This window comes from Eptatretus burgeri, chromosome 5 (assembly GCF_056783735.1).
Source record: "Eptatretus burgeri isolate ZD-2024b chromosome 5, Ebu_testis_v1, whole genome shotgun sequence".
In the NCBI taxonomy this organism is placed as follows: Eukaryota; Metazoa; Chordata; class Myxini; order Myxiniformes; family Myxinidae; genus Eptatretus; species Eptatretus burgeri.
The window spans coordinates 81,632,662-81,646,664 of record NC_140965.1 but is presented as its reverse complement, the minus strand read 5'-3'; the positions used below and the strand labels follow the sequence as shown (position 1 = coordinate 81,646,664).

The 14,003-nt window shown below is 43.1% G+C and overlaps 1 protein-coding gene across 1 annotated transcript in view; it reads right to left on the bottom strand.

The window, feature by feature from the left end:
- Positions 1 to 14,003, bottom strand: part of LOC147026823 (uncharacterized) — a 273,043-nt gene that overhangs the window by 125,895 nt on the left and 133,145 nt on the right. The window contains 1 exon segment of the mRNA XM_085882634.1: positions 1,166 to 1,432. Coding sequence (XP_085738760.1) covers positions 1,166 to 1,432 — 267 coding nt within the window.

The following is a 14,003-nucleotide window of genomic DNA, read 5'->3' as shown; positions in this document are numbered from 1 at the left end:
ATTTCAAAAGTATCATATTGAGAGATTGGGACAAAACGAAATACACTCCACCATGATATTTCGAAAAGTTGTGGATGGATTATGACAGAACTTGATGCATAATTTGGTATGTGACAAGAACAAACCGATTGAATTATGGTTCAGGTCCGGATCCAGATGCGGCCTATGAGGAGAAACAAAAAAAATGTAAACTGTTTAGCCTGGCAGAGGTGTGCGCCCATCCGAGTGCCGGTCCAGTTTCATATTTTCACCTCCACCACCAAAGGTGAAGGAGGTTATGTTTTCACCCTTCCTGTCTGTTTGTGTGTCTGTCTGTTTGTTTGTGTGCAGGATCTCTCAAAAAGTTGTGGACGGATCTGGATGAAATTTTGTGGACAGGTTCAGTGTGTGACAAGGACTAACTGATTAGATTTTAGTGAAGATCCGGATACGGATCTGACGACTAGAATTTTAAAAGTGATTCTTCACCATTGGGAGAGGGACAGGGTGCAAAAACGATATATGGCATGATATTCCAAAATGTACTGGGCCCGAAATGTTCTCATGGATCAGGAATTACGTGGCAGAGGTGCGCGTATTTCACCGAGTGTCCTAGTTATTTTAGTATGACTTGACAGGGTTGGAATCGATTCTATGACCGCAGTGCCTCAGAACTTATTGCAAGATCTTAAATAATGAGGATGAAAGGTAGAAGTAACAACAGAAGTATGAAATGCTCGTTTCAATTACATTATGAGTTTCCATAACAAGGTATGCCTCTGAACATTTCATTGGTTGTAGTATCCTTTTGAATCCGACTACGGTGGCCATTTTGGCAAACATAACAAAGCACCTCTCTATAAATTGCTTTCTACACTTGTTCGGCGGCGGGCGAAGGCTTGCTTGCAAAGCAGTTGATATGGAACTACTGGTATGGAAAGCAAAATAAATCAGCTTACAAATGGAACACATCCCAGGGTTAGAATCTCTCACCTCAAAACCTTAAAATGGAAACTATAGCCATCATACTGCAAAGTCTGGTGACATGTGAAACTGATGAGAATGTGGTCTGTGAGGAGACCCAAATATCACAGAGAAGCATCATCACACATCATGGAAATAAAAATTAAATGAGTAAATATCGGTTCTCGTATGACCCATTCCATGATTATAATGTTGTACTTACTGTTAAGTGTGAACTTTGAACTGTACTGGGACCCAATGGTGTTTGTGGCTTTGCAGGAATAATCTCCAGCATCGTCCCACTGCAAGGGATTCAGTTCATGAGAACAAGCATTGTTCTCCTTCGGACAATCCCAGGAACTCATCAATTTCTCGTCCTTGTACCACGAGATTGTGGAGGGGGGGTTGCTCTTTGTTTCACACAATATAGTGAATGATTGTCCGAGTGTGAAAGAGCCCTTTGTTTTCACCTGCATATTCTGAGGTTTATCTGTAAAGAGAAGAAGTAAGAATCCTCACTGGGAATAAAGATAAAAAGGTATGAATCCTCACTCTTTACGTTTTTGCGAATATTCAGTCAGAACCTTGTTTACCTGTATTGCATTCTCACCTCAGCAAGTTCGTCCTGCGACATAGCTCATTATTTCAGAAGAACGAGAAGGGTTACCTGACAAAAATTAACTTTCACCTTTTAAAATCTCGCAAATAAATTATTGAAATATCATCTGCTTTTTTCATATCCTTTTCTCATCTGTGTTTAACTTACTTTCAAATAATTTTGTTGCATCATAATATAATGGGCATAAGCCTGGAACTTCTAACACACTTTTCTCCCAACATATTCTGTTCATACTTCCGAAATCTTCACATTATGTGTTCTATGTATGTTCACAGGTGTGAGAGAAATCAAAAAATCTAATTTTGATAGAATTGTCAAAGAGGGAATCGATGACGTCACAATCAGCAGCGTTCGGCGGCAAACCGACGGGCGGGTCCCAGACGATGTGCTTTACTTAACTAAGTCCATAAGTTCAGGGCGTTTGTTCAACTCTGCATTTACGACTTTTATCCTGCCATGTTGTTAATCTGTTGATGGAGGTAATATAGAAAGGATGAATTGAATATGTCAAATCGTTCGTGTTACTCATCCGGAATGACGTGTTAAGGACAACAATCTAAAGCGACCGGTCTCAAACACTACCATGGGCACCCAGATGCCACCAATATGAACTGAGCTGTAGAATGCGGCACAAAACATCCAAAGAAACGACTGTAACCGAGTATTGTGATTAGTGGGGCAGATAGGAAAATCAATTGTGCAATTCATGACTAAAGCATGAAAGTTCTAACATACCATAAGGTTTCTTTTCAGACGTGGAACCATTCTGTGTTTGACCTTAATGACCTTGAGAGGTCAATGACCTCGAACATCGAAGATAACTGTTTTTTACCATCCCATCCTTCATTATAAACATGTTGAACGATGTAAACAATGCATTTTTTATTCCAATAAAGATGTGTTTATATCCTACAGCGTGTTTGTGGTTAATTTCAGGTACTTTGATGATCTAAATCATTTAATTTCCATTGGTCCAACACATTTCAATATGATATTTTCACGTAAAATCATCTTAGATTGCGCTAACACCATTTATGCTTTGTGTGTTTTCAGATAGCCTGTCAGACTCATCCTGAGGTTCTGCTAACAGCTATCCTTAGATTACAGAACTGTTTAACAACTGGTGGTGGCAAGCCTGAAGAAACTATATTCACAGGGTGGTGTAGACGCTGTCACCATGTCAAAACGCCATGTCTTGATAGATCCAACTCAACCTTGCAGCACATCCAAGCAAACTCCAAGCCACCTTGCCCAACTAACTGGAAGCTTTGTATTCTTTGCCAAGCAGAAACATGGGAAGCCTTGCAGTGTCCAGCCAAATCCAGCAAGAAACCTGTGGGTAGCGGTTATGTGTCATTGGCAAAGGACCTCCTCCAGTTTCAGGACATTGGCCACATGCCGACTGAGCTGAATCTGGACAGAATGGATGCTGGATGGTGGCGGGTCGAGAAATCGCCAGAATGACCAAAGAATTTGAGGGCCTCAATTCTTTGGAAGCACAGAGGAGCGTTGACGATACTAGAAACTGTCACCATGAGCAGCATCTTGGCGTGCAAGCAGCCTTCCTGGAAAGATGTGAGGTCATTTACAGCAGTACTGGATGAGATGGGCAACCCATTTATAGAGGAGAGCCAAGATCTTCTGGTGCTTGACACCAAGGATATCATGGATGCATCTGTGGCAGAAACTGTGAGAAAGGTGGAGTCCTTGGGAGAAGATCAGTACAAGAGCTTCGTGGATGAGCGGCTCGACCAGCCGACAAAGCCAATCACAGACACATTTCCCAAGACAAGCTGCCACTCTTCAGTCGTCCACCAGTGAAGACGCAGTCAAAGCAAAAGATGCAACTTGCAGCACTGAAGAGTGATTGCAATCTCTTCTCCCGACTGGATGTGTCTTGCCAAACGTGATGGGGATCTGGATCAATTCTTCACCCATGAAAACCTGGCAGCACCACCATCCTTGTCGGACAGAGGCAAACTGCGAAGTTGCACCAACAAGGTCGATCTCCTGTGCTGCATCGAGTCTGATGAGACTGACTCACCAGCTATCCCTGTGGTCGATGCAGTGTTCCTTGATGGTGCTGCCATAGTGCAGATGTTGAGTCCTGGTACATCAAAGACCTTCCAGGACTATGCAGATGGTGTCTTTGTGCCCTACGTATCAACTCAACTGGCGAAAATGAGGCGTGTTGACGTCATCTGGGATGTGTATCTGCCAGACAGCCTGAAAGGCACAACCCGACAGAAGAGGGGCAAAGGTGTCAGGAGACGAGTGGTTCCCACCACTGTGATACCAAAGAACTGGAAAGATTTCCTACGCGTTGATGAGAACAAAACTGAGCTGTTCAGTTTCCTCTCTGAACAAGTGACACGTTTGCCAACAGAGAATGACAAGGAAATCTATGCAACTCATGGAAGAGTGGTGCTCTGCTCAACAGGCCAGTCTGACTTGACCAACCTCGCCCCATCCTCTCATGAGGAAGCAGACACGCGGCTGCTTCTACATGTGTCAGATGCTGTGCAGAAAGGGAGCACAAAAGTGACCATATGCACGGTCGACACTGATGTCGTGGTATTGGCTATGGCTGCATTCCTGAAGATAAAGCCGGAAGAAATGTGGATAGCTCTTTCTAGAGGAGAGCTATCCACATTTCTGGCATCAGCTTCAGGTACATTGGTGCACACAAAGTGGTTGGCAGGCTGGATCCAAGAACCTGTGCCACTCTCCCAGTCTTCCATGCAATCACAGGATGCGACACTGTCTCTGCATTCGGCGGCAGGGGAAAGAAGACTGCCTGGGACACGTGGACGGCTCTCCCTGAAGTGACTGAGGTCTTTGAAGAGCTCTCACGGGTGCCAGGTGCTGTGAGCGAGCTGTCCATGTCACTAGTGGAGCGCTTCGTGGTGCTGATGTACGACAGAACCAGCGACACCATGGAGGTAAATGAAGCGAGGAAACAGCTCTTCACTCAGAAGTTCAGGACCCTGGAGAATATCCCACCCACACAGGATGCTCTGAGGCAACACATCATGCGTGCCACCTACCAGGCCAACATCTGGAACCAGGCGTTAGTTCCTGACCCTGAGCTCGCAAGCCCTTCTGATTTGGGGATGGGTAAAGGATGTAACAGGATGGCAGCCACTCTGGACCACCCTTCCAGAAGCATCACAATCCTGCTACGAAGTGATACACTGTGGGTGCAAGCAGGGGTGCACGGGCGCTGCAAGTGCAACAAGGCAGCCCTCATGTGCACTGCCCTGTGCTCATGTTCAGGAGACTGTTAGATCATCAACAGAGGACAAACATTGCCTGAACTATATTACTATCACCCCGTCCATAAATATTCTTCAGATAATTGATACAGATGCATATACGTTAAACTTGTTTAATCCAGCCTAAATAAACACCGGCTGAGGTCATTGTTTCCATATAAAATGTAACATGTAGGATATATGTGGAGTCTAAGTAAGAGGTATGTGCAGCAACAGGTAAAATAGCTTTTAAAAAAGTGGTGTATATTGAGGTTTTTCCTGCGATAATGCCAAAAATGAAGATTTTTCATCGTACAAGGTCAATGACCTCTCATTGGGCTCATAAGTCAAATCTGAAGTGGCTCCACGTCTGAAAATAAACTTTATGGGATATACAAACACTGCTGAAAATTTCATGCTTTAGTCATAAAATGCACAATACATTCCATATATGAGGTTATCTGCCCCACTAATCCGTCCTGTCCCCCATACCTGTCGGAGACAGGTAGGTATCTGCTAGTATCTGTGATATAATATCTCAAACATAAAATAATCAGCACAATCTATAATAGAAAAGGAGCTCGATCTCGGCATGCTGCATCCGTCCCTGCCTGTGATCGTCCAGCCGGCAACAATTGTCCTTTTGGGGATACCACTAATCAAGCAATTACGGTTACTCTACACAATTAGCAGTATAGCATGCACGATTGCTTGCACATATACACACATATCCAGGCGTACACACAAATATGTACGTGCAGCATACAATGTGCTGCACATACACACATATAACATGCTGCACATACACACATAAAATGTGCTGCACATACACACATATAACATGCTGCACATACACACATATAACATGCTGCACATACACACGTATAACATTCTGCACATACAACATACACACATATAACATATACACATACAACATGCTGCACATACACACATACAACATGCTGCACATACACACATACAACATGCTGCACATACAATGTGCTGCACATACACACATACAACATGCTGCACATACAATGTGCTGCACATACACACATACAACATGCTGCACATACACACATACAACATGCTGCACATACACACACATAACATAAACACACATACACATATAACATACACACATACACGACACAAATACACACATACTACACACATATACACATACACATATATACACATACACACATACTACATACATATACTACACATATACACACATACTACACACACTACACACTACACATATACACACATACACATACACATATACGACACAAATATACTACGCACATACACACATATACACATAGACTACACACATATTACACATATAACATAAACACATACACACATACACACATAATACACATATGCACATACACACATATACTACACACATACACTACACACATATACACATATACACATAGACTACACACATACTACACATATACACATACACACATATACTACACACATACACACATATGCACATAGACTACACACATACACACATACTACACATACACACATATACACATAGACTACACACATACACACATACTACACATATACACACTACACATACTACACATATACACACTACACATACTACACATATACACACATACACACATACACACATATACTACACATATACACACATATACACACATATACACACATATACACACATATACACATATACACATACAATGGTACGCTCCGAGGGGGTTAATTTACATCAAAACAAAAGCTCTTCCTCCTTCATCTTCTTCTTCAGTTATAATAATGGTGATTTAAACATCCTGTTTCTCACGTTGATTTGATTCAGAAAACACTTCCTATATTCAATACATTTTACCCCCAACATTTCAATTTTATTCATATTACAGGAATATGTCACCCTATCAAACAGTGTTTCTGATTATACACCGCCTTTTGCTGCACTTAACCCTTTGGTTCAGTCATAAAAAAAATCCTCCACCAATACAGCCCTGGGGGCCTGGGAGGCCCAACATATGTAAAGTACAAACTTGTTTCATTTTAATCTTGCCAAAACGAAGTTTTTGCAAGATATGTTCGTCAGCTTGTATGTTTATTTATTTATTTATTTTTTGTCTGTAATCACATATAAAAAATTCTACAGAGCACAGTTATCATTGGAAATTTTTGTAACTTCGCATATCAGAGGCCTATAGAGGTCCCTTTCAGTGCACAAAATTTTCAAGGTCAAGGTCAAAGGTCAAGGTCACTGTCGCAAATCAGGGGAGTCGACGAAACCCTTATTTTTTTAGTAATTTTGATCGGATCGTCTTCAAACTTCAATGGAATATAGTTCATGGTCTGGCGCTCAGCTGATGAATTTTTGGTGGCGATCGGCCTTGACCTTCATTGTTAGCACTGGAGGTCGAAAGTTTTGACCCCAAGGTCAAATTTTGAAATCTTAGATACCATATCGAGTAATACCTCATATGAAAGCACTTGATAAGTGCTTTCCAGATCTGTCAAAAGTTTGACGCTATGACGTCATTTGATGATGTCATGACGAAAAAACAGATTTTTCATGAAAATTTTATTTCCTCAGTTCTCATCAAAATCTCTTGATATTTCATGTTCAACGGTCCAGGAGAGATACCATGAACCGTACGAAAATATAAAGGTCAAGGTCAAAGGTCAAGGTCACAAAAAGGTCAAGCATCAAGGTCCACGAAACCCTTTTTTTTGAGTAACTTTAATCGAATAAATAAGCCACTCATGTTCACATTTTGGCAAGATACTGGTCACCCTGGGGGTCACATTGGTTTTTATTTTTGTTTGTTTTGTATTTTATTTTTCTTTATCGTTTATAAATGTAACCACACGTTCTCTTTTTTAAATGCTTAGTGATTGTCTTATTTCAGGTGAATAATATTGTTGTGGTTGACGAAATTCGCAAACCACCATTCAGGTCCCTTAGGTGAGATATCTCTGTAAGTATATGTGTAGTTAGGCCCAAACCCGTTGTTTAGAGGGAATAAATGTCATTCATTCAGGCTGCGGACCCTTCTAGATAGCCGTTTTTCTTTTACTATCTTATTTTGGATCAGCCGCCATTACTACCATTACTACCACCACCAACCACGTCTCAACAGCCATCACACAACAACCACCAACCGCAACGCCGCTTCAGAACAACAGCCACGACCTTTGCCGTCACATCTCGCTCTCGCAACCATCGCATCACCGCTATTCCCGCGCCGCTTGTGGGCGCCGATCCTGGACTCGTGCAGGGCGCGCACCGAGCAGCAGGTGCAAAAACACCACCCTTTCCGAAGAAATCGGATCAAAAACGATTCACGCCCATTTCTGTTCCGTCCTATCAGCGAGCATGGGGCGATTTGGCCCCGCCTCCAGGTGCGTGGGAGTATAATCGCTATATGCAGATTCGCGGATCAAAAAGCATTCACGCCCACTTTTCTTCTGTCCAATGGGGAGCCAGCCGGAGGTGAAGGGTCAGAGGTAAACGGTCGAAGGTGAAGGAGCGAAGCCACGGGGGCTATAAAGGGCCGCGTTTGCTCGCCAAGGGCAGTCAAGGGCAGTTGAGTTGGGAAGAGTCAGTCAAGAGAAGAGTCGGAGAAAGCAGTTGGACGGAGCTGTGGAGAGTGGGAGAGTTGGAGAGGTGGCAGCGGTGAAGGCAGTCGAGAGAGCGCTCGTGTCAGAGTCGGGGAGCTGCGGAGAGGAGAGGCCGATAACGCGACCGAGGTCGCGGTGGAGACGCTCGTCGCGAGGCCCGAGCCAGCGAGGGATCCTCATCTCCCCGGGCATCAACAACCCCCTCCTGTTTCCCCCCGCGCTGAGATAGGGCGAGAAGGGGGCCCCGCTCCCACCCCATACCAGACACTGTCCGCGAGGCCCGCGGAGTCGGGGCGCCACCGCCATTTTGCGGCTCATCACCAGACGGGTATGCTCGACGCGGTCTCGGCCCCAGGCCCGTCTGCCCCCTCATAGTGGAGGGTGGTCCCTTTTTCTTTTGCTTTGAGTATATGTGTTGTCGGCGCCGTCTGTGAAGTAAAACTGTATAAGTGTTGCCGTGTGCTCGGTAGTCGGTGGTAGATCTGCATTGTGTTTTGCTTTCACATTTGCTTTTTGTGCATTATTGTGTGTTTCTTCTTCTTTTACATTTGCTTTTGGTGTATAATTGTATATGTGTGCTATCCGTGTGCCATCGCGAAATAAATGTGAATTATGTTGAACTGTTTTCCCGTTTCGCTTCGTCTTTTTCTTTCATTGGATCTCCATCTTACTTCACGTAAAGGGTTGGTAGTGGGCTAAATACGCCCGAGAATTAATCGAACTGTCGAGGCCGACGATAACACCGCTCGGTTATCCCGATAGTACGGAACGGGTCGCTTAAAGTGGCCCGTGTCCGAAGTCGACCTGCGGCGAGGTGCGATCGCCCGGTCGACCCTCCGTGTGGGTACTGAGGTAGGTCGAATTTGGCGAGCAACCCTATCCCACGCGGGGGGCCGATTGGCACGATCGTGGTGAGGCCGAAAGGCCCACCCGTGACTAGTTCCTGGCGTTAGTCCGAGAGGGTCACGACGGGATTGTCCGTCCGGTGGGCGACGTGCCGCGATTCGAGTTACGTGGCCGTTCGCACGCCGGCAGGCGCGAATCTGCAACAATATATTAATCACAGGTGAGAGGTGAGAGAAATGGAGGAGGGATGAGTACAAGTTTTGATTATTTATAAAATTTATATTATTTTAATTTCCAGGAGAACATCTTTCACCTCCTAGAATATGATTTAGAATGACCATGATCAAGGCTTTTGAACTCCCACCTGTTCATCCATCTTTCTCGCTGAGACAACACCAGGACACCAATTGTTATGTGTGGACATCAAGACAGAATGTACATCATAGAAAAACTACACTCTGCTTGGGACAGAGACTCGTGATGTCAAGGTCTTGGCTCTTGTGAATCTTCTCCCTCCCACGAACATTACATGTTTAAATAATACATTTTATGATAAACGAGGAATGACCTTTGTGATTGTAAAGTTGATTAATGTTAATACTGGAAAACCATGATTATAACTTATCTTTAATCCTATTAACGCATTATAACAGGATGTTATGTTGATGTTACAGAACAAAATACAATGATTATAACGAGCTGTTACATTCATGTTGTACATAATAAAACCATTGTATTTATGTTATTTTCTTATTATGTGTATTAAACCATTATAATACTCCACTGTTACATTATTGTTGTTGTCGGTAATCTGATGAAAAGACATAATAAGATTCTGTAACATTCCTATTGCATTTGATAATAAATATGACAGGCTGGAGAAACCCGTAGATCAGATTCAAACGTGTATGGAAAGGAATGGTAGGCCCCCTTGTGTGTTTGTGTTCTGGTTGACACTGCCATGTCATGTACATATTTTAATTAATGGGTACACGTGGATGACTTGTAATGGAGTAGCTTTGCTGGAGCTCACAAAGTCCCACAAATCCAAAATTCCATCCCTCCACCCAGTTATATTACAAACACCCACTCCCAAAACCCAATGGAGTGAACCACACCAACATATGGCCAGTTCTTGCTCTGGTGGTTGGGGCTGCAGGTTGGGGGGTGTGGCCATTCAACATCGATCCACTGAGGTATACAATTCTCAACCTGGAAAGAGCAGTCAGTGTAAGGAGAGACATTGAGTTTGAAAGAGGAGTGTGTGAAGAGCTCATGGTTCAAATCATGAGACACACCAAGACAGAAAGGAGATGAGTTGAGCCTGAAAGGTGTTTGTGGATCACAGCAAGGAGAGACTGCAGTACGGGCCACTGTCCTACAGATCTTAACGTGATCTGTAAACATGTGGTGGTACCAAAGTAGACATAGCTTGGTGCCCAAAGAGTCATGAGACATCATTGAATGTACGCTGGGGGTCCACTCACCAATCCAGTGATTCACTTCCCTTTGTCTCTCATCCACCATTCTACTTTATAATTTTACAGTCCCACAATCCCTGAGCCAATCCCTCCATTTTCAAAGTTCCATGGTCATGGTGGAGAGTTTGTGATTGAGAGTGTGTTCTTTATGTGGTCTGGTCTTGAGAGTCTGTGGGATCTCCTCATAAATTATAAATGAGTCACATGACTTGTATAAACTGTAGTTAATATTAGTACAATCATGATGACAGAGAGGGGGCAGTATCGAAGGGGTGGAAAGGATTTTTCAAAGAGCTGTTGAACGAGGAAGGAAGGAACAACGAGCTGGAGCTACTGTGTTATGTAGAAGGGAAAGTGGAGTTTGTGGGGATCACAGAGGAAGAAGTGCAGATGACAATGAAGAAGATGAAGAAGTGAAGAGCGCCAGGCACTGATGATGTGTGCACAGAAAAGATAATCACAGCAGGAGAAGTTGGAGTCAGTTTGAACATTTTGATCGGATCGTCTTTATATTCTTTGCGCTCAACAGTATATATTCAACAGGAGGCTGTTGAACATATGTGTGAGAGAGGGTTCAGTTCCGGAGGAATGGAAGACAGGGTTAATTGTGCTGAAATGGAAGGGGAAAGGACATGTTCAAGATCTGAGGAAGTCCAGGGGTATTACGCTCCTTAGTCACAACATGAAAGTGCTGGAGAGGATTCTGGGTGGGAAGATAAGGAATAGTGTGGAGATGGAAATCAGAGAGCAGCAAGGATTTATAAAGGGTAAGGGTATGATGGATGGGATGTTCACACTAAGACAGCTGGTGGAAAGAGGGTGGAGGTGCAAGATTAGATTGCATTGGGATATGTGGATCTGGAGAAGGCCTACGACAATGTCCTGAGAGATGGTGATGGCAATACTGAGATGGATGGGAGTGCCAGAAGCAGAAGTCACGTTGGTGGAAGAGATGTGCAAGGGAACGAAGTAAAGAGCTTTGGTTGGTCATGGGATGTCTAAGGAGTTCTGCATGAACATAGGCTTGAGGCAGGGAAGTCGTCTCAGCCTATTCATGTTTATCATAGTGATGGAGCTTGTAAGCAGGAAGGGAACTTGATGGGGAGTTTGGGGAGGATGCTGTATCCAGACAATCTGGCTGTGGTGGTAGAGAGTTGGTGGTAGATGCAGGAAGCACTGGGGGAGTGGAAGGAGGCATTTGAGAAACATGGGCGAAAATGACTATGGAGAATACTGAGATGATGTGGGTTGCAAAGCAGAGAAAACAAATGAATTCCACGTTAGAAGGGAAGGAGATTCGGCAGGGAAATAAGTTTGAATATCTGGGAACAATGACCAGGGAGGGTAAGTACGAGGCAGAGGTGCGGAGGTGGATTCAGATGGGTGTGAATGCATGGAGGAGGGTGGAGAGAGAGTAATGACAGACAGAAGAATATTGAAATTGAAAGGGAATGTGTCGTGTGTGGTGTTGACCTACTTTTACAGTTTGGGAACGGTGGAACTGTCAGAGATACAACAAGAAGAGCACTCAGTCGGCGCATACCTGTTACATAATGCCTGATCCACAAGAACATATCGGGCAAAATACATTTTTGAAAAATCGTGGTTCATATCATTTTTGGCCCGAGGTCTCAACGGTGAAGAATCACTTCACAAATTAAATAATTCTCGTAAAGATTCAGATCTTCAAAAATCGAAACAAATCGTCCGTGCCACACATCGAACCTGTCCACTCAGTTTCCTCCGAATCCGTCCAAAACTTTTTAAGATATCCTGCTATATATAGTTTTTCGCCCGATCTCTCAATGGTGAAGAATCATTTAAAAATTTGAGTAGCTGGATCCGGATCGTCACCAAAATCTAATCAGTTCGTCCGTATCACAAAATGAACCTGTCCACAAAATTTAATCCGGATCCGTCCACAACTTTTTGAGATATCCTGCACACAAATAAACAAACAAACAGACAAACAAGAAGACGACGTCATGCAGAGCTCGATACTTGCAAAATCCATGAAACGAATTTGACCTCAAAAATAATTGTTTGGTTGAATTCAGTGACCTGAAATATGCAAATCCTCTTCAAATTTCAAATCAATCGGATGAAAATTGTCAATTTTAGAAAGTTGGCTTATGTTGTCCTTTTGGCCGATGTTGACCACAGAAATAATTGGTGGTTGAATTCAGTGAACTGAAATATATATCCTCTTCAAATTTCAAGTCAATCGGATGAAAATTGAGGATTTTAGAAATACCACCCTGGTTGTTGACCTTTAACCTATGTTGACCTTTTGGTCGATGTTGACCTGAAAAATAATTAGCTTGTTGAATTCAGTGACCAGAAATGTAAATCCTCTTCAAATTTCAAGTCAATCGTATGAAAATTAAGGATTTTAGAAATAGCACCTTAGTTGTTGACCTTTGGCCTATGTTGACCTTTTGGTCAATGCTGACCATAAAAACAATTGGTTGGTTGAATTCCGTGAAGGGAAATATATATCCTCTTCAAATTTCATGTTAATCGGATGAAATTGAGAATTTTTGAAATACCACCTAAGTTGTTGACCTTTTCGTCCATGTTGACCTCAGAAATAAATGGCTTGTTGAATTCAGTGACATGAAATAAATATCCTCTTCAAATTTCAAGTCAATCGGATGAAAATTGTGGATTTTAGAAATCTCACCTACGTTGTTGACCTTTGGCCTAGGTTCACCTTTTGGTCTGTGCTGACCTCAAAAATAATTGGCTTCTTCCCGATGACACTCTACCATGTGGTGAAGTTTCGTGAAGATCGGTTTAAAATTGTGACCTGTAGGCAACAAACAGACAAACAAGCCAGGAGGCGGACATGGGAAGTCGCCTACCCAATAGAACCTGACGCGATGGGCCCGTTCGATGGGGAATGACCTGAGGATTAAGCACAAGAAAATTCATGATTCCAGCTTCAAGGGTTAATGCTGCAGATTGTTTTTTCGTTAAAATACCCCCACATTTAGAGGTTTTTCGGTCGTTGCTGGGCAACAGAGGGGTCCATAGCAACGGTTCTTTCTCACACATAACTAGGACATACCATGAACCTACCATACCAGTTTCATGTATATCTGACACATAGTCTCTGAGATATAACGAACTTCGTTTTTTTTATTGTTTTCGACCAGGGTTCATTCAAACTCTATCTTCTCCGACAGTTTTCATTGGATCCGGCTGGAAATTTTTGACAATATG